This window comes from Megalobrama amblycephala, linkage group LG12 (assembly GCF_018812025.1).
Source record: "Megalobrama amblycephala isolate DHTTF-2021 linkage group LG12, ASM1881202v1, whole genome shotgun sequence".
In the NCBI taxonomy this organism is placed as follows: domain Eukaryota; kingdom Metazoa; phylum Chordata; class Actinopteri; order Cypriniformes; family Xenocyprididae; genus Megalobrama; species Megalobrama amblycephala.
In genome coordinates this window covers 8,173,290-8,194,266 of record NC_063055.1, presented here as the reverse complement: position 1 = coordinate 8,194,266, position 20,977 = coordinate 8,173,290, and the positions used below count along the sequence as shown (strand labels likewise).

Below are 20,977 nucleotides of genomic sequence, written 5' to 3'. Positions count from 1 at the left end.
AAAGTATTTACAGTTTATTAGTATCTACTACTTATGTAAACATACTGTAACGTGTGTTGTTCAGAATAACTTTTTAAATTCCTATTCAGGTCCATTTTAATTGAATGTAAGTAAGTAGAATTACAATGAAATTCATCTGACTGTAATTTTTAACAAGAAAAACAAAGTTTGTCAAGACCAACTTTGAATGTTAGCCACGTTTGAAAGCTTTGAAAACATTTTAACATGATAACGGATGGATGGGTAGATAGATAGATAGATAGATAGATAGATAGATAGATAGATAGATAGATAGATAGATAGATAGATAGATAGATAGATAGATAGAGGGTACAATTTGTGATAAAAACAGAGTGTTTTGAAAAGTTTTTTTTGTTGTTGTTGAAAATTTGTTGTTAACCACAGTGGAGCTACTGTTTTTGGCAGCTGTTACAGAAACATTTTTACAAAAACTTCTAATTTAACCTTGAGATTTGAAGTATTAGATAGCTTAGATATTTGCAACACTATCTGCAATTAATAATTCTTAATTTCAGATAGAATTATGCAAAATCAATCGGTAGTTATTAATAGAATAACTTTACATTCAATCGCGTTTGGTCCCATTTATTTTTGATCACAGTGCATACACATACAAACTTTTAGTCCAAAAGTGCGCACATTTGTAGAAATACACGTTTACCTCAGATTTCATTAGATAGAATATAAGCCAGGCCATACGCAGGGTTTCATAATTACCGAAGTCAGAAAATGTTGTTTGCTAGGGGGGTACGTGGGCATGCTCCGCTGAGAAAATTTTGATTTACCTGGTGTACATATGTGTATTTTTAATACGTTTTAAGGCCAACAAATTGGATAACAATAGCTTTAAAACCATGCCAACAAATACTACATACATGTATGCACAGTTTTGAGGCAGCTTTAATCACATGTTTGGTAATTTCATGACTTAACTTACAACAGAACAACGACGGTCATTGCTCGTAATTTCTTTTGCGCTTTATTTAAGCTATAATAAAGTAATTATGCAGTGCGCACCGGCGCATTTGCACATACAATTCTTGAGTGCGCGCCACGAGCACAGTATAACGGCTGATTGGACAGTCATGTTCATTTTTCTGAGTTTTACCGACATAGCCTGACAACATCTTATCTGACCGCAGTTCACTATTGTTCAACTGAAGCTCCCTCGTCGTCACCAATCTTTTCCGCGCATTTGACTTGCGCCTGGCGCTGAGTCGAAGTTGGAATGCGCGTCCAAAAAGTGTCCCGTTTGTTGTGGTCGTAAAGAGACAGTTCTATATAAACGCTGCGTTTTACTTGGCGATGTTTTTAAAAAAAATAATTATATTTTTGGTATTTTATATGCTCTGTTGGTGGTTTGTGGAGTAGCATCACCTGGGGGGATATTTTTTTTAATTTTGGATGGATGGATGGATGGATGGATGGATGGATGGATGGATGGATGGATGGATGGATGGATGGATGGATGGATAGATAGATAGATAGATAGATAGATAGATAGATAGATAGATAGATAGATAGATAGATAGATAGATAGATAGATAGATAGATAATTGTGATATTGAACAAAAGAAATCAAACTAATACGATTTCCATATTTAATACTTAATTATTTTATCACATATTTTAATTAATCAGTTATTTTGGAATTTGTTGTAATATGAATGTTTCCAAAATATTTCAAGTGTTTCCAGGTTGTTTCATGTTCAATCTCCAGATTGAAGGGATCGCAGGTCAAGATGTGCCTCTTTCCTGTGCTGCATTGCAGCAAAGCTTAGAGAGCAGAGTGTTATGAAAATTTTAGTCATAGCTGATCCCTGATTAAAGGAAAGGGAGGAAGACAGCACTCGTTTATCAGTATTCATCTCACCCTCACATGCAGTCACAAGAAAGGGCTATTTGATCACTTTGTATCATCCATCACACTGAAAGAGCAATGTTACCACATTACATCAAGATGAACAAAGTACACGCACCTCTTTTTTTGTGCTCCTCTGACACTGACTTCCTGCCATCCTCAGGGGTGTCTGAGAATGCCCTTTCTTGTGGCCGCATCAATTTTTAGGCAGTTGGCTTGTAATCCACTGAAAGTGTTTCATCATCTGGGTGATAATCTGATGCATTAACATTCAAATCACACTACAGAGTGGATCCTTAAACTGTGCTGCAGAACCTACATGTCTACGGAGCATTCATTAACTTTGCATTTAGATTACAAGGTTGGTATAAAAAATAAAACCAACATTTGCGTTTTCCACTCACAGAATCTCATGGTGTAATCACTCACACCCATTCGTCATTTCGAACAAAATTAAACCAAAACGAAGTTCGTTTGGTGTTCGTTTCGGGAGTTCGAAACAGCTTTCTGGAAAAGTTTGCTCCGGCTCGTAAAAACCTTCAAACTACCATTGGTCCATGGCGATTATGTACACTCTAAAAAATAATGTGTTGGCTCTACAAAAAAAATTAACACAGCAGTTTGCATTTTTTTTTTTTTTTTTTTTGAGTTAAGCCAACTTTGAGTGAATTTACATTCAACCAACAAGCTACACTGAGGTACTTACCAATTTGTAGCATAAACACAAATTTTTAAGTTGATTACTCAAAAAAATTATTGTAGCCCTGGAACCAATAAATCTTATTTATTTCAGTTCAAATCAACAGTTATTTATCAACAACTTATTTAACATATATATTTAATGAAGAAGTAAGATATTACTTGTCACTGGCATTAACGCAGTCATTGCTTAAAGAGTCAATAGTGTTTACCTTCATGTATCTACTCTTCAGCACAATGGTAACCACAAAACCTTCAACATTACAGAAACTCTTTAAAAATTTCAAACACAACAGCATTAAACACTATAACAGGTCTTTCCCTTCACTAAAAAACAATTAAACTAACACTTAATTTCACATTTTTTTCTCCTTATCCAGTCCTTTGCAAAACATGCTGGGAACTAGAAATTCACTGTCTAATTTACAAAGTTATCAAGACAATTTCATTAAGTTACTACAACTTTTTTTTTTTTTTTTTATAAAAAAGCCAATTAACACAGAACTTTGAGTTTAAATTATAGACATGATCAACATTATTTTGTCAACAGACCTCTATAAAATAATGTTTGCAACTTAAAAGGTTTAATTAAAACAATAAATTTGAATTTTTAACTTGCAACCATGCATTTATTTAAGTTGTGGTAACAGGTCCCCTGATTACTTTTTAGAGTATACTAGGTAGGTGTGCTCAGAGGCTCTGCCCTCTTTAACGTGGAATTCTTCTCCGGTTCTTTTCTTCTGGTCAGTCCGTCGAGATCAGATGTCCGTGAGTAAAAACATGAACACACTGGAGAGCTACATTATCATAGAAATTGAAGTTGTAATTCTACTTGAAAGAGAGACTGACACTGACTTTTTTTCATGTTTATGCTGAAACAGCTTGCTTCAAAGCGATCTATAGTATAAAGTGTTATTTAAATATATGTGACGTGACTTGACTGGAGTGCTGAATTGCAGAGCTTGTACAAACATATTCATATCTGATGATATCCTTAGATATCCATCTATATCAGATGCTTTCTTAACTGCTGTTTTTTCACCACTTTTATTTTTGTTGTTTATTTTGTAATTGAGAGGAAAAGGCGGAGCACATATTTACATATTCATCTAAACGTCGCTCTCAGCAGCGTGGGCAGCATCAGGATGTTCATTAACAATATATTGCGAAGAACAAAACATTTGTTTGGCTGGTTAGCATGGCATATTTCGTAAACAACACCTTGTTCTAAAGTGTGCTTTTTCTGTTTTTTACTGATTTATTTATTTTATTATTTTTTTGACGGATCATAAAGTGTGAAATTGACTTATTTTTTTCTGCTGTCTTTGATGTTACTGCTCAGGTAGACACTGGTGAAGGTTTTGGGAGTGTTTTTATATGCCATCAGCCAATCAGCATTGTTATAATGTCATTTTCTTGCAGCTTTACAGAGATTTTAGGTGCATGACATTTACAGCTCAAGCGATTGGTTCATAAAGTTCTGTGGTCCCATGAGCAAAGATAGCAAATTACTACTTTTCCTAAAGGCTAGCTCGACTGTAGTTCAACTACTTTTAATTGAGTTGCTAGTAGCTTCCTCAACAGTGCCAGAGACATTACACCCAATCTAGGAGTAAATTGCACTCTGAATGGTGAGTTTCTACTGAATATTTTAACCTGAAATGAAGCCATCACTGGCAAGATGGCCCATGGTGCCTTGCTGATTGACAGTGATGCCGCACACTCAAGGTCAGAGGATACAGTCACATCCTCTTCCATTGGTTTTCTTGACCTTTATTGGTCTCGTCCTGTACTGGTGCAGTGGTATTACAGGGCAGATGGGTAGTAGACAATTAAAAACCTGTTCAGAGAGACGGCCTGGGGCAGGGCCAGAGGGAGGGACTTTAACAAGGACCTTTAAACACTGTGGTTTCAAGGCAGCCAAGCACCAAATGTGAGTAAATATTGGCTTTGGTGACTAAACAAAATGCCAGATTGGCAGGAACTGATGTGATATGAGGAACTGCAACATTACATAGTTTAGGTTGAATTTTTAGGAATTTTTCAGAATCACAGTATACATACATACAGTATGTGTTTGTTTTTTTTGACAGGTACAGTTTCATTACAGTTCAGCACAAATGTGGAAGTTTTGCATAGGAAACATCTTAATAATTCTTTTGTCATACTAAACCTGTAATCTGGCTAGTAATAAATATTCATGTAAAATACCTTGTCAATTTTCACCATTGAGAGATGTGGTAAATTGTAATTTTGGATCCTGCAGATAGCTCCGTTGACTGATTTTACACATTCTTGACCATATCTTGGACCACAAAATCTATACAGGCAGGTATTGACTTTACAGAGCGAAGGCACAGTGATTTAATGAGTGTACAGTTGTTGATGTGCAAGTAATGTTCGATATGTTAATTCAAGCTTTGCTGTGCCTAAAATCCATTATGAGACTCATGCTCTGCTTGGCTTGAGAAAACAATCAGTGCCACAGAAGAAAAAACCTTTTCTGTGAGTCCAGCGATGATGAGTTAGTTTGCATGGAGATTAGGTAGGTTTCACTCCAGAGATTATGAGTTATGAAGCATGAAGCTATTAAAACATGTCTTGTCTTGTAACTTGCTGACACCCCTCCGTGGTGCCAATGGAGATGTAATTGCTAACCCTATTTGGTTACATCCCAGCCATTCTATTGCCAATAAACAACCTATGCCAGAAGATAAAATAATTGCTTGGCAGCAGTGTCTGTGATTGGCTGAAAGAGCAGGTTTTGGTTCATGTGAGGTTAACATGCAATATTGCATGCTTTCCTTATGCCATCCTATTTGATAAGTGAATTTAAATTTTATTTGTTTAAAGCTTTTTTGAGTGCGTTTAGGATGTAAACAGCATATGTCATTCTCATACGCTGTTTACGTCCAGTGCTTCCAGGGTCTACATCAGAACGCAGAGTCATTATTAGTCATAGCCGGCTTTTGCGTCAGCATCTCACACCTGCGTCTTGCTGCTCACGTGAACAGCATCTGCCAATAGGAGAATGACGCAGAAGAGAATATATTGTTGACTAAAGTTGTTATTTTTGTTTGTTTTTGCGCACAAAAAGTATTTCCGTCGCTTCATAAAATTAAGGTTGAACCACTGCAGTCACGTGAGCCGCTTTTCCACCGTCAGGCTTAGAATGGTAAGGAATGGTTCCAGTTGTGTTTCCAGTGGAACCTGGTATGGAACGGCACGATTACGAACATTTCTCGGCCCGGAATTCACGGCACGGTTGTCTAACCTGAATCGTGCTGGTAGAATCCGTGAAGTGACGTCGCCACACAGGATTGGTCACTTGTCTGTTGCCTGGCTACCAGTTTCTCCCTAGCTGGCTAAGTGCTCTATTTGAGCGACATAAACACAAATTAATAATAAAATTAAAAGAAATATCTGTAACAATTTACAATAAGGTTCATTAGTTAACATTAGTCAACTACATTAGTTAACATGAGCTAATATTGAACTGCACTTCTACAGCATTCATTAATCTTTTTTACTGATCATTTCAACATTTACTAATACATTATTAAAATCTTGTTAACATTAGTTAATGCACTGTAAACTAACATGAACAAACAATGAACAACTGTATTTTCATTAACTAATGTTAGGGAAGATTAGTAAATATTGTAACAAATGTATTGCTAATGGTTAGTTTATGTTAGTTAATAATACATTAACTAATGTTTAACTAATGAAATTTAATCCTTAAAGTGTTACTGAAATATCTAATCATTCTCCATAACGCAGTCGTTATTTACCTCTCATATCATCCGTGAACCATCGCGTTACCAAGGCAGCGACTGAAGCTTTTATATTACTTTCCAAAGATGAGCTGTTATCAGCCCTACAGTGGAAAATGAAACCATAACCATACCAGCTGGCCCGGATCGGCACGGAATGGAATGGTTATGCAATGAGAACCATTCAGCCAGACGATGGAAAAGCGGCTGTGGACTTTTTTTAACGATGTCTTTAGTACCTCTCTGGAACTTGAAAGTGGTGGATAAATTGCCATCTATTGAGAATTGGGCTATCAGATTTCATCAAAAATATCTTAATTTGTGTTCCGAAGATGAAGGAAGGTTTTACCGGTGTGGAACGACATGAGGGTGAATAATTAATGACAGAAATTTCATTTTTGGGTGAATTAACCCTTTAGCGACAGACCAGAAGTCATTCATTGTCAATGTAGAGTAGTATAGGAGCTGCTAGAGTTTCAACCATATGCAAATGCAGAAATTTCATTCTCTGATTTGAGCTTTGAATGTGTTGAAATATTTGAACATTTATAGCTAGACCATGTCTAATTGCCCGACCGGATGTGATGTATTCTAATCAAAACTATGAGTGCGAGGTGAGAATTACCAGTATTTTTCCACTAAAACATTATTCTTAAAAGGGGTTTTTTTTGTAGAATTCAGAAACCTTTGTTATTAGCAACTCCGGTGGCCAATAAGTGAACTGCAGCTCTCACATGTAACGTACAAGAGACTGAACATGATTTAAGGCCCCGATATACTCGCGTTGAAGTTCTTTTTCGTTCTTCACTTAGGAGTAAAAAGAAGGTGGAAATACCAAACATCCCCATGGCGTCCGCGCTGCTAAAAGAGAAATATGTGCTGCACGCTTTCCTCTCAATAACAAAATAAACGCAACAAAAATGACAGGAAAAAGCAACAGTTAAGAAAGCATCTGATTGTAGCGATGTGGATGTGTTTGCACCAGCTCTGCAATTCACCATTGATAGTTTAAAGGTGCCCTAGATTATGTTTTTAAAAGATGTAATATAAGTCTAAGGTGTCCCCTGAATGTGTCTGTGAAGTTTCAGCTCAAAATACCCCATAGATTTTTTTTTATTAATTTTATTAACTGCCTATTTTGGGGCATCATTATAAACACGCCGATTTTATGCTGCGGCCCCTTTAAATCCCGTGCTCTCCGCCCACAGAGCTCGCGCTTGCCTTGAACAGTGCCTTAACAAAGTTTACACAGCTAATATAACCCTCAAAATGGATCTTTACAATGTGTTCGTCATGCATGCGGCATGTATGCGTCGGATTATGTGAGTATTGTATACTGTTATATTGTTTACATTGATTCTGAATGAGTTTGATAGTGCTCCGTGGCTAACGGCTAATGCTACTCTGTTGGAGAGATTTATAAAGAATGAAGTTGTGTTTATGCATTATACAGACTGCAAGTGTTTAAAAATGAAAATAGCGACGGCTCTCTTGTCTCCGTGAATACAGTCATAACCGATGGTAACTTTAACCACATTTAACAGTACATTAGCAACATGCTAACGAAACATTTAGAAAGACAGTTTACAAATATCACTAAAAATATCATGTTATCTTGGATCATGTCAGTTATTATTGCTCCATCTGCCATTTTTCGCTATTGTTCTTGCTTGCTTACCTAGTCTGATGATTTTGTTGTGCACATCCAGACGTTAACTGGCTGCCCTTGTCTAATGCCTTTTATAATGTTGGAAACGTGGGCTGGCATATGCAAATATTGGGGGCGTACACCCTGACTGTTACGTAACAGTCGGTGTTATGTTGAGATTCGCCTGTTCTTCGGAGGTCTTTTAAACAAATGAGATTTATATAAGAAGGAGGAAACAATGGAGTTTGAGACTCACTGTATGTCATTTCCATGTACTGAACTCTTGTTATTCAACTATGCCAATATAAATTAAATTTTTCAATTCGAGGGCACCTTTAATTATAAAATATATTTAGACTATAGACTATATTGATCTGGCAACGTGAGACTATAGTTTGAATGAATCCCTTTTCTTTGCATGACACATTGACATTATGGTACAGAATGGCTCTTTCGGCATTAACCTAAACATTGTATAAGCATTAGTTTCACGTGTCACATAGAACAGAATGGAGTCTCTTTCGGGAGCGCACATAAACATCACATCCTTTTGAGTTTCCCGGCAAAAACAAGCCGTATTACAAGCTGTTCACACATTGGCAATAAAAAACGAATACATAAATTCTTACATATAGCCCCTTTAAACAATATTACTGTAAATGGTGGTTATGAATAATTATGGACTTTAATAATATATATTTTTTAATCATTATTTACATTTATTAGGCCTAGAAAACCTACAATGTTTTTCTTTTAGACGTATTTTGGGGTCATTTGTTTTGTGTGGATATATTCTTACATTCATTGTTCATTCAAATCATTCATAACATCAAATCATCAATAACAAATTCATTGTTATTTTTACCTTGTGAACGGTAAAAGAGGCCAAAATGTACCGTTAAGTTACATTGAAAGACCCAAGCCATATCTTGGTTATTTTGAATTGGGCTAGTAGGAAACCACCTAGCAACCATCCTGAATCCCCTAGCAACTGCTTAGAAATGCCGTAGCACTGTGCCGGCCAGTTTTTCATGTGGAAGCACTGCTCACATTTTCTCCTGAAAAGTAAAATCAAGTTTTTTCTTGGTCTAATGATTCCCAAAATCGTTCTATAAGCATATGTCAAGCTGGTGATAAACTCTAGTGATGTTCTCGCCTATTTAATATGCTGTTATTTAATTTAAGCTTGTAAATGAGGAACCTTAGTGCTGGCACGAGGGAAATTGTGAACAAACAGAGAGGTATGTTGAACAATTTCTCTTTGCTTTTGATCTTCCCTTCTGGGAAAGAAACTGCTGTTGCAGGAAAATCACTGAGAACTTTCAACGTGATGAGGCAACTTAATCTTTGTCGATTCTCCAGCTGCATTGCACTTGCAGACGTGTGTGTACGCGAGCACATGCGTGTCCCTGTTTGCACCTGTTCGTGGGTTACCTGGGTTCTCCACAACCACTGTTAAGAATTAATATCTCCATAGTTGGTCCAATAACTTTCAAATGACTTTTAAACAAATCCCTCCACCAGCCGCCCACCATCAGTTCTTTAATTAATTATTTTCCTCGTCTGTGTGCAGGGCCAGTCCCTCAAGTCTATTGATAGCTGATGGCGACGGAGATTTTCATTAAACCCTTATTAGCATTGACCCTACAATACATGTTGGGCGACTCTTCTTGGGGACTGTTCTGCTGACTCCAGGGATGGCTGAAGGCTTTTGGCACTCTCAGTCCAATTTATTGATGTCTAACGAGGCTGTTGAGCAACCCTGGCAGGGTTTTAAGTATTCGTTTTCTTCTGAAGCATTGAAGGTTATGTCAGATGTGGAACAGCGGACACTCTTGTTGACGATGGATGCAAATCGATGCCTTAATGCTTTTAATTTAGAGCTTATACAGTATTTTTTTGTTGTTGCTTCTGGTGTTTTTTTTTTTTTTTCTGTTTTTGACATTTTGATTATGTACAGTTGTACTGAAAACTATGAGGTGTGATTTGTCTACATCAGTGTTTTTCTTAAAACTAAAAAAAAAAACTTTTTTGAAGATGAAATAAAATACAAATATTAAGTTATAAAATACTAAATTTGCTAAAACTGAAAAAATAAAGCTAAATACTATATAATTATAATTTAACAATAACTATATAATTAGCTAAATAATTAATATAAAAAATAAAATAATAATACATAAATTAATAGATATTACAAAAAAATGACAAGCGCATACAATTACTAAAACTTCAACTAAAATAAAAATGAAAACTGAATAAATACAGTAATACTATATAAGTAACACTAAACTAAAACTGATAAACCTTTAAAATGTTAAAAGAAAACTTAAATCAAAGGTGTTGTTCAAATCAATGTGACGATTCAAGAGTGACCATTACATGCTGACCCGGACCACCTCAACTGTTTAGACTCCATCAATATGTGTTGTATCAGAAGAAACAATTAGTTTGTTCGATACCAATGCCTTAATGAAAAGCCATTGATTTGGTATTGACAGTGACCGTGACCCCAGGACCTATTGTTTTGCATTTAAAGTGAAAGATCTGCAACATTTTTTACTCAAAATATTCTTTCTCATTCCAGATATGTGGATGATGTCATATCCAGAATTGGACGAATGTTTCCAGATATGTCGATTGAGCTTTTCCGGCCAAACGGGACATCAGCAGTTCTTTTGGTGAGATGCTCTTTGCTACACACATCAATTTTTTTTGTCTATATTGTGATGATTTGTCTCTGTAGAAGGCAAAATGACTAGTTTTATATTTAAAATTCACTACTTGAGTGTCTAAGTATGGTGTCCCATACTCAGAATTTGTGATCTGCATTTCACCCATCCAAGTGCAAACACACACCAGAGGGAATTGAACACACACACATACAAACACACACATACCCAGAGCAGTGGGCAGCCATTTTTGCTGCGGTGCCTGGGGAGCTCCTAAACTTCCCTTTTAACTGCCCCTTTTACTAGAAGCAGCAAGATTAAATATAAGATAACCTGCAAAATAAGCACTTTTGGAGGTCTAAACAAAATTGTAAAGCATGTTCTTAAAGGTGCCGTAGAATGGAAAATTGAATTTACCTTGGCATAGTTGAATAACAAGAGTTCAGTACATGGAAAAGACATACAGTGAGTCTCAAACACCATTGTTTCCTCCTTCTTGTGTAAATCTCATTTGTTCAAAAGACCTCCGAAGAACAGGCGAATCTCAACATAACACCGACTGTTACGTAACAGTCGGGATCATTAATATGTACGCCCCCAATATTTGCATATGCCAGCCCATGTTCAAGGCATTAGACAGGGGCAGGACGTCTGGAGCTGCACAGCTGAATCATCAGACAAGGTAAGCAAGCAAGGACAATAGCGAAAAATGGCAGATGGAGCAATAATAACTGACATGATCCATGATATGATATTTTTAGTGATATTTGTAAACTGTCTTTCTAAATGTTTTGTTAGCATGTTGCTAATGTACTGTTAAATGTGGTTAAAGTTACCATTGTTTATTACTGTATTCACAGAGACGAGCCGTCGCTATTTTCATTTTTAAACACTTGCAGTCTGTATAATGCATAAACACATCATCATTCTTTATAAATCTCTCCAACAGTGTAGCATTAGCCGTTAGCCACGGAGCATACTATCAGACTCATTCAGAATCAAATGTAAACATCCACATAAATACAATACTTACGCGATTAGACATGCTGCATGACGAACACTTTGTAAAGATCCATTTTGAGGGTTATATTAGCTGTGTGAACTTTGTTTATGCAATGTAGTAGAGTCGCGAGTCCGGGGGCAGGAGCGCGAGAATTTAAAGGGGCCACGCTGAATCTGTGCATATTTAACGATGCCCCAAAATAGGCAGTTAAAAAAATGAATAAAAAAAAAAATCTATGGGGTATTTGGAGCTGAAACTTCACAGACACATTCAGGGGACACCTTAGACTTGTATTACATCTTGTGAAAACGCATTCTACGGCACCTTTAAGTATTCATTTTCTATAGTACAATACAATTTTCACAAAATAATAGTTGTATATAATGAATTCTCAAGTACTTTATACAGTTATTTGTTGGTCAGTTGGTTTAGTTTTCATAAAAAAGCATACATTTCTAAATGTTTCCAGTTCTTCTGGCATTAGTGAAGCAGGACAGCACAAAAGTGCACCCATGTAGAAGCTTTTTCTGACTATGGTGTTAGAGTTAATGGTGAAGGAGAGCTGGATGCCCTTGTACTTGGGGAGCAATCTCTCTGTTGACTGCTCTGTCAGTCTCCTTGTGAGTCGTCCCTGAGAACATCCCAGAGGGCCCGGGGATTGTTGACTCTTTGAGGAGTTCGCTCCACACTTTCAAAGTTTTGTAGGGTGCATGCATGATAATGACAGTAAAGACATAAAGGAGTGGCCGTCTATTAGAGCTGAACTCTAGTGATTTACAGCAATCCTTTGAGCTGCATTAGGAGAAATTGTTGTGATTGGTGCTTTTCCCCACAAATGGACCATTTTAATTTAGTGTTTGTTTATGCTAATTATTAGTTGCATGTGGTGTTAAGGTAATGACGACTCTTGTGAGGCTGTATAATGGTGCTAAAATTGTACATTGTGAATAAACACTAGTTATTATTACAGCCGAAAGCCTGAAATATTTCTGTTTTCCAGACAGAATTACTTTTTTATTGTTCTCTTAGTACTTTTCCTGTCCTCTATGTTTATTTATATGGGATGGTGTTTAAGGCCCAATCTGGACATTTGCTGTGCTTAAAACAACCACTGTTCTGTTGAGATTGACTGTCTTGGGGTACCAGAGACCCTAAAGTCTGTATGTGTTAAAATAATAAAAATAATTTAAAAATTTAAATTTAAATCTGTCAATCAAAGAATGTTAAAATATGTTATAGCCACAATGTGTTAGAGCCAAACAGAAGTAATGCATGATTTCTCATGGAGAACATTTGAAGCATGCCAGATTTTGTTTATAATCACTCCTCATAAAATAAGGAACAGTCATTAAGTATTAACCTGATACTTAAATATTAAATATGTTTTCAAGCTTTTAAAATGGCCTTTTGGTCGCTCAGACCCCAAACAGAACATGAGGGTTAATGCCTGGTTTGGATTGTCAGGACAACAAATTCTGTCCAGACGAGCATCATGCTCATTCAAACTTGAGCCATATTAATTTTGTATCCATTTGTTTATATATATATATATATATATATATATATATATATATATATATATATATATATATATATATATTTATATATTTATTTATATTTATATATATATATTTATATATATATGTATACTGTTTGTGTGTGTATATAATTAACGGTTTGTGCATGTTATGTTATGAGGTTTTGCCTAGTTCTTTTTTTAGGGATGCGCCAAAATGAAAATTCTGGGCTGAAGCCGAAAACTGAAATGGAAAATAAATTATATTTTAATAATCAGTTAATGAATCAAACATATTTAATAATCAGCATAGCTAAAACTGAGTTGTACAAACGTTTAAATTGCAGTGTGTGTATATACACCGATCAGTCATAACATTACCACCTTCCTAATATTGTGTTGGCCCCCCTTTTGCTGCCAAAACAGCCCTGACCCTTTGAGACATGGACTCCACTAGACCCCTGAAGGTGTGCTGTGGTATCTGGCACCAAGATGTTGGCAGCAGATACTTTAAGTCCTGTAAGTTGTAAGGTGGGGCCTCTATGGATCGGACTTGTTTGTTCAGCACATCCCACAGATGCTCGATTGGATTGAGATCTGGGGAATTTGGAAGCCAAGTCAACATCTCAAACTCGTTGTTGTGCTCCTCAAACCATTCCTGAACCATTTTTACTTTGTGGCAGGGCGAATTATCCTGCTGAAAGAGTCCACAGCCACCAGGGAATACCGTTTCCATGAAAGGGTGTACATGGTCTGCAACAATGCTTAGGTAGGTGGTACATGTCAAAGTAACATCCACATGGATGGCAGGACCTAAGGTTTTCCAGCAGAACATTACCCAAAGCATCACACTGCCGCTTCGGCTTGCCACCTTCCCATAGTGCATCCTGGTGCCATGTGTTCCCAAGGTAAGCGACACACACGCACCCGCCCATCCACATGATGTAAAAGAAAACGTGATTCATCAGACCAGGCCACCTTCTTCCATTGCTCCATGGTACAGTTCTGATGCTCAAGTGCCCACTGTTGGCACTTTCAGCAGTGGACAGGGGTCGGCATGGGCACCCTGACTGGTCTGCGGCTGTGCAGCCCCATACACATCAAACTGTGATGCACTGTGTATTCTGACATCTTTCTATCAGAATCAGCATTAACTTCTTGAGCAATTTGAGCTACAGTAGCTTGTCTGTTGGATCGGACCACACGGGCCAGCCTTCGCTCTCCACATGCATCAATGAGCCTTGGCCTCCCATGACCCTGTCGCCGGTTCACCACTGTTCCTTCCTTGGAGCACTTTTGATAGATACTGACCACTGCAGACCGGGAACACCCCACAAGAGCTGCAGTTTTGGAGATGCTCTGACCCAGTCGTCTAGCCATCACATTTTATCCCTTGTCAAACTCGCTCAAATCCTTACGCTTGCCCATATTTCCTGCTTCTAACACATCAACTTTAAGGACTAAATGTTCACTTGCTGCCTAATATATCCCACCCACTAACAGGTGGCGTGATGAAGAGATAATCACTGTTGTTCACTTCACCTGTCAGTGGTCAAAATGTTATGCCTGATCAGTGTATATAAAAGTATTATTAATATAAAAAGTATTAAAATTATTTATAAATAACAAAGTATACAATTATTAAATGAAAGTTATTATTGTAGCTACAAAAAATATTTGTCTTATATGGTGTGCCAGTAATCATACATGTCTAAATTTGGCCAGTCTGACCGAGTCTCAGATCATTTTCATTTGCTTCTGTCATCATCTACGTGTTGTTTTCCCTTCCCGTTTTGTCATGTCTCATCTCACCAGGGCACAATGTGAGCTAGGATTGACTTGGTGCCTCCTCAGTAAAAATACGCATATTTATAAATAAGTGCATTACACCCCTCATTCCAACATTAAGTTGTCACAATGGGTCTTTTGGATTTTTTTGTCAATGGTACCATTGTATCAGTCTCCTAGTAATGTTTTTCATCTCTACCTAGATGTTGTTTTGTAGCCTATTTGGTCCGAATTATCACATTCTGAGATGATGTCAGTTGTCAGTTGGGTCATTCACACCACACACCATCCCCCTTACCTTTGAGACTTCCTCTGACACTTCTCTGCTGCCGTCATGTCTTTTGGCAACGCTGACTGAGAGGAAAGAGAGACTGAGGGATCTTGGCAGCGGTGCCAGGAAGACTACAAATGCCCCTTCCACAGCAGTGGGAGTTCAGTGGTTCACACCCATAGGGCATGCACTTCCAGATGGCCCAGTTGGCAGGCCAGAGTGATCTGTCACCGTGGGGGCTAAATCGCTGCCAGGCCCTTCTTCGGACGCGCTATTCTACGGTGTTCAACAAAGCGTTCAGCAGGAAATGTCCTCATTGTGATGAACGGTTTGTGCATGTAATGAAAATGAGGATTATGATGCAAAGGTTCAAGAGGTTTTGCCTAATTCTTTTTTAGGCATGCACCAAAATGAAAATTCTGGGCCGAAACCGAAAATTCAGAATACACTCGGCCGAAAACCAAAATAATAAATTAATAATCAATTCGTGAATCAAACTTATTTAATAATTAACACTCAAATAGGTAAAACTGAGTTGTACAAACATTTAAATTGCACATAAGGCAGTTTTTATATCAACTTTTTAATAACAGAATTGTTTCTACTCCAGTTTGTTGGTGAAATAAAAACATTAAAATGACAATACATACTTGTAATACTTGTTTTTATGACAGATTTATTCAGACATAGGCTATATTTAAATAATGAAGACATACTGAAAGGTTAAGTAAAAATATAATGAATATGTAATGCAGTGCATATATTTAGCAAAATGCTCTTCTCTGGAGTTAACTAATGAGTTTATGAACATTGAACTTGATGTTTCTTGAGGTAAATGTAACGTTAAGTGACATTGTATAGCCCACAAGCTGTATTATTGACGTCTTTCCCTGCTTGAAACTCTGATTGAGCAATTACATTCATTTCGGTAAGTTGTAATGTATATTTCAACATACCTTCTGATGTTCATCCATATTTATTTTGTGCTGTAAATAATAGTAAAGAGTAAATGAGATTATTGGTTCACGTGCACTTGACCCGTGCTGCCGCTTGAACTGAGGCGGCTACTGTGTTATGTTACACCATATTAAAAGGCGCCAAAATGATATTTGCTGTTTGAATTTTGTAATAAAATCAACAGAATTGAGACTTTGCTTCATATTAAAAGTAACAAAAGCACAAATTCTTTTGAGATTATTGGATGGCAGGCGTGCTACAAATTTTTTGTAAAGTCATCAACAGAAAACTGCACAGACTGAAATGTTTTTGATTTGGGAAACCATATCATTACCTACTATTTAAAAGCGAGAAATTAATATTGTCATTCCAGAACTGTAGTGTCCACACAGTTTAACTTGTTGTGTGCCCGAAATAGACACTGAACACAGTCAAAACATGCCATCGGAGAAGCGCTAATTTAAGTCTGTTTCAGTCACTGATTTTGGCCCGAAAACCGAAAATAGCTGTTTTGGCCAAATATTTTCAGTAGCCGAAATTTAGTTGCATCCCTGTGGAAGTGGATGTTTTTGTCTTTCAGATGCTTTTTGTCTCTTTAGCACAGTGGTTCTTATCTGTTTTTCAGGATTTTAGATGCAAAACATTTATTTTATTTTATTTATTTTACATTGGACTTCATGATCCAAAACATTTTATTTATTTTTATTTCATTTTTATTTATTTTTCATTTTATTTTATTCAATTTTATTTTATTGGACATCAAGATCCAAAACAGTCTTTTAATTTTATTTTTATTTTATTTTTATTTTACATTGCACATCAAAAATCCAAACAGTCCTTTTATTTATTTTATTTCAACCCACCAGTTTATTAGAGGTGTTATTATTATTAGTTGGAGTTTCTGTCCCTTTCCTGCAAATGGCTGTAATGGAAGGGATGGTAAAAACAAAAAGAATATCACAGTGTGGAACACATCTGCCATTTACAACAAGAGGCAATCAATCCGCAGCAGTGCTGCATCTCTTTAAAATCAGTTTGTAAACAGGCACGGCTGTGCAGTGTGCGATGGCATTAATTGGGGCACGGGACGGCTCTCTACGGGCAGATTCTGCCTAACAGCCTTACCCGACCATAATTAGGGGATGCTAATTAGCATGGAAAATGCCTCTTTCTCAGGCCCTCTACCTGCTTTTCTTGGCCCTGTAATACCGTTAGCTTAACCTTGTACCCTCTTTCATGACAGTTATTAACAAGATGCAGAAGCATGGCGTACAATATCTTCTTCTTCTTTTTTTTTTTTTTTTTTTTAATCCAGAGCAGTGGAGAGATACATTTTAGATCTTAAAACCAACTTTGAAATGTGCTGCCACAAACTGGAGCTTGTCACTCCTGCAGCGGTCCGGATCAAAACGAGTTAAGAACGTGAAATATCCCACAGGGTTTTGCCTGAGTTACAGATGTAGAGTGTGTATGGAAATGAACATGCGTATAGGCACTTGCACAGAAATGCTTTTAACTGGCTTCAGTAGAATATATAGGGTTTTTTTCTTTCTTTTTTAAAAGCCTGTGAACCGATGGTTGTGAGCTAGATTCCAGAAAGGTCTCGTGTCACACGTACTCTATTTCCACTTCTGCATCGCTGCGTCTTTGTTTGCCACTCTTTTACTTGTATTTTATTTTAGTTCTTGTCTCTTTGGAATACTTGGTTTCAAATCTGCATAATATTTCACAATATTACTGTTTTACTGTATTTTGATCAAATAAATGCAGTCTTGGTGAGCATATTTTCAAAAAAAAAAGTAAAAATCTTACTGACCACAAACTTCTGAACGATAGAGTAATGATACTGTATAATAATGTAGAATAAGTATTTCATGTCCGTTTATTTATTTCATAAATAGTCTGATTTATACAGGCAGACAGTTATTGCAAAAAAAAAAAAAAACTATGATAAACGGCCACTTTGACCTGACCATGTTTTGCTTAAGTGTTATCTGACATAATTAAGATAATTTTTTTCTGACACAGTTTAACGGTTTAAAGATTTTATTACCATTTTTTAAAACTACAGTGAATAAACTGTATTAATTAATGAAATGTTCAAGGTGTCTGAAGACATTTTGGTTTAACTGTATATGTTCATGGGAGTCGGATTCAAACCTGTGTCGTCCGTATGAGCACCACAGCTCAATGTGTCAGAATGTCGTGTGACTTTCTTTGGCTACTTCCCTTTCTCTTTCCACCTTGACTAAATCATTCTGCTTTATTGTGTCTGGCTTTGGTCACCACAAAGGTTCACACAGGAGCAGAGTCAAACAATTTTTTGTTAATTGAATTTTATAGTGACTTTGTTCTACTATTGATCTACATTAAAATATTTTTCTCGCCTCAAGGTCGCTGCCACGACAGTCAAAACCTTGGGGCGGATGGGCGTACGGCAGCGTTCCGAGTGTGGAGTATTGACGGTATTCCTGAACGACCTCTGAGTGGGGGATTGTGCTGATGAGGACAGAACCGGTGTGAGGTGGAGAGGTCAGAGCGGGTCATACTCAGAGAGGTGGAAGAGGGTATTGGAAAACACCCCACTCAGGGGCGTTATGGTGTGTCAGCTTCTCGTGTTGCTTGATGGTACAGTAAGCTGCGGTGAAAGCTAATGAGGTGGACACTCTCAGAGCCCTCAGCAGTGGCATTCAGATTCCTAGATTGTCAAAATAGTGCAATTTGTGCACCTCAAAATCTGATGAACTGACATTTTTCCCTAAAAACAGCTCCCCCCAGTGCTATTTGGAGTTCAGTGACAACCCTGTTAGGTATGGTATGAGATGCCACCTTTACACCTGCTATTATCCTGCCTTTTCAGAGATCAGATCACAATTGTATCGCATTTGATCACATTAAGTGTTCAGGGAATGATTCTGACCACATTCGTCTCAATCAAATAATCATTATCTGTCACTTTGACAAGATTGTACATTTTCCATCATGCTCTATTTGTGTTGCAGGTTCTTCTCTCTTTTCTTTTCTTTTCTTTTCCTTTTTTTATTCAGCTCTTGCAGTGTGAAAAAACAATAGGCAGTTTGCCCCTGGGACCTGGTCATCCTTTTTAATGAACAATATCCCATGAGTTATTCCACTGAACTACACTTGGAATCTCTTATTTCTCTCCCCAAATCCTCCCCACCTCTCTCTGGTTTATTTTTGCAGGAGGACTTTAAAACTTTTTGTTCTTGTTTCTTCACTTGTAATCCCTTCTAATATGTTTCTAAAATAGGAAATGCAAAATGCAGGATATGTAATATATTATTATTCACGGTACAGCACAAACCTCAACAAATGCTTTGACTAGCACTGTCAGTCACGGGAAAATTAAAAGGGCAAGATATAGCAGCGGACATTTAAACAGATTTTTTATCTATCTATCTATCTATCTATCTATCTATCTATCTATCTATCTATCTATCTATCTATCTATCTATCTATCTATCTATCTATCTATCTATCTATCCATCTATCTATCTATCTATCTGTCTGTCTGTCTGTCTATCTGTGTATATATATATATATATATATATATATATATATATATACAGTTGTGGCCAGAATTATTGGCACCCTTGGTAAATATGATCAAAGATTGTTTATCCTTTTGATCTTTAATTCATAAAATGAGTAAAAATCTAACCTTTCATTGAAGGAAAAGAATTGAAAATGGGAGGAAAATCACATTATGAAATAAATGTTTTTCTCCAAAACACTTTGGCCATAATTATTGGCACCCCTAGAATTTCTTATTAGTAAAATATCTCTGAAGTATATTCCTATTCATATTTACATTTTTTTAGCACACCAGGGTGATCATGAACATGAAATTGTCCACCCATGACTTCCTGTTCCACAGGAGTATAAACATGAGGAAACACAAAGGCCAAATTCCCTTAATCATTCATCACAATGAGTAAAACCAAAGAATATAGTTATGATGTGCAGCAAAAGATTGTTGAGCTTCACAAAATAGAAAATGGCTATGAGAAAATAGCTAAAGCATTGAAAATCCCCATTTCCACTATCAGGGCAAAAATTAAGAAGTTCCAATCAACTAAAGATGTTACAAATCTGCCTGGAAGAGGACGTGTGTCTAAATCATCCTAATGTGAAGTGAGGAGGAGAGTTTGAGTGGCCAAAGACTCTCCAAGGATCACAGCTGGAGAATTGCAGAGATTAGTTGAGTCTTGAGTCTCAGAAAGCCTAAAAAAAAAATTATCAAACAGCACCTACAACCCCACAAGTTGTTCGGGAAGGTTTCAAGAAAAATCCTCTGCTCTCATCCAGAAACAATCTCCAGCACATTCAGTTGTCAGACAAGACTGGAACTTCAAATGGGACCGGCTTCTATTGTCAGATGAAATTAAAATAATCTTTTTGGCAGCAAACCCACCAGATGGGTTTGGTGCACACATGGATAAAAAGTACCCCATGTCCACGGTTAAATATACTGCTGGATCTTTAATGTTGTGGGCCTGTTTTTCTGCTGGAGGTCCTGGACATTTTGTTCAGATACATGGCATCATGGATTCTATCAAATACTAACAGATAAAAAATCAAAACCTGGTCACTTCTGCTAGAAATCCAATAATGGGCTGTGGTTGGATCTTCCATCAGGACAATGATCCAAAACAAACATCAAAACCAACACAAAAAATGTGTCACTGAGCACAAAATGAAGCTTCTGCCATGGCCATCTCAGTCCCATGACCTGAACCCTAAA

General features: G+C 36.9%; 1 protein-coding gene across 1 annotated transcript in view; it reads left to right on the top strand.

Annotated features, from left to right (window-relative positions):
- Positions 1-20,977, top strand: part of med27 (mediator complex subunit 27) — a 78,598-nt gene that overhangs the window by 36,046 nt on the left and 21,575 nt on the right. Inside the window, exon 4 of the mRNA XM_048209419.1 lies at positions 10,593-10,686. Coding sequence (XP_048065376.1) covers positions 10,593-10,686 — 94 coding nt within the window. The remainder of the gene's footprint in view (positions 1-10,592; positions 10,687-20,977) is intronic.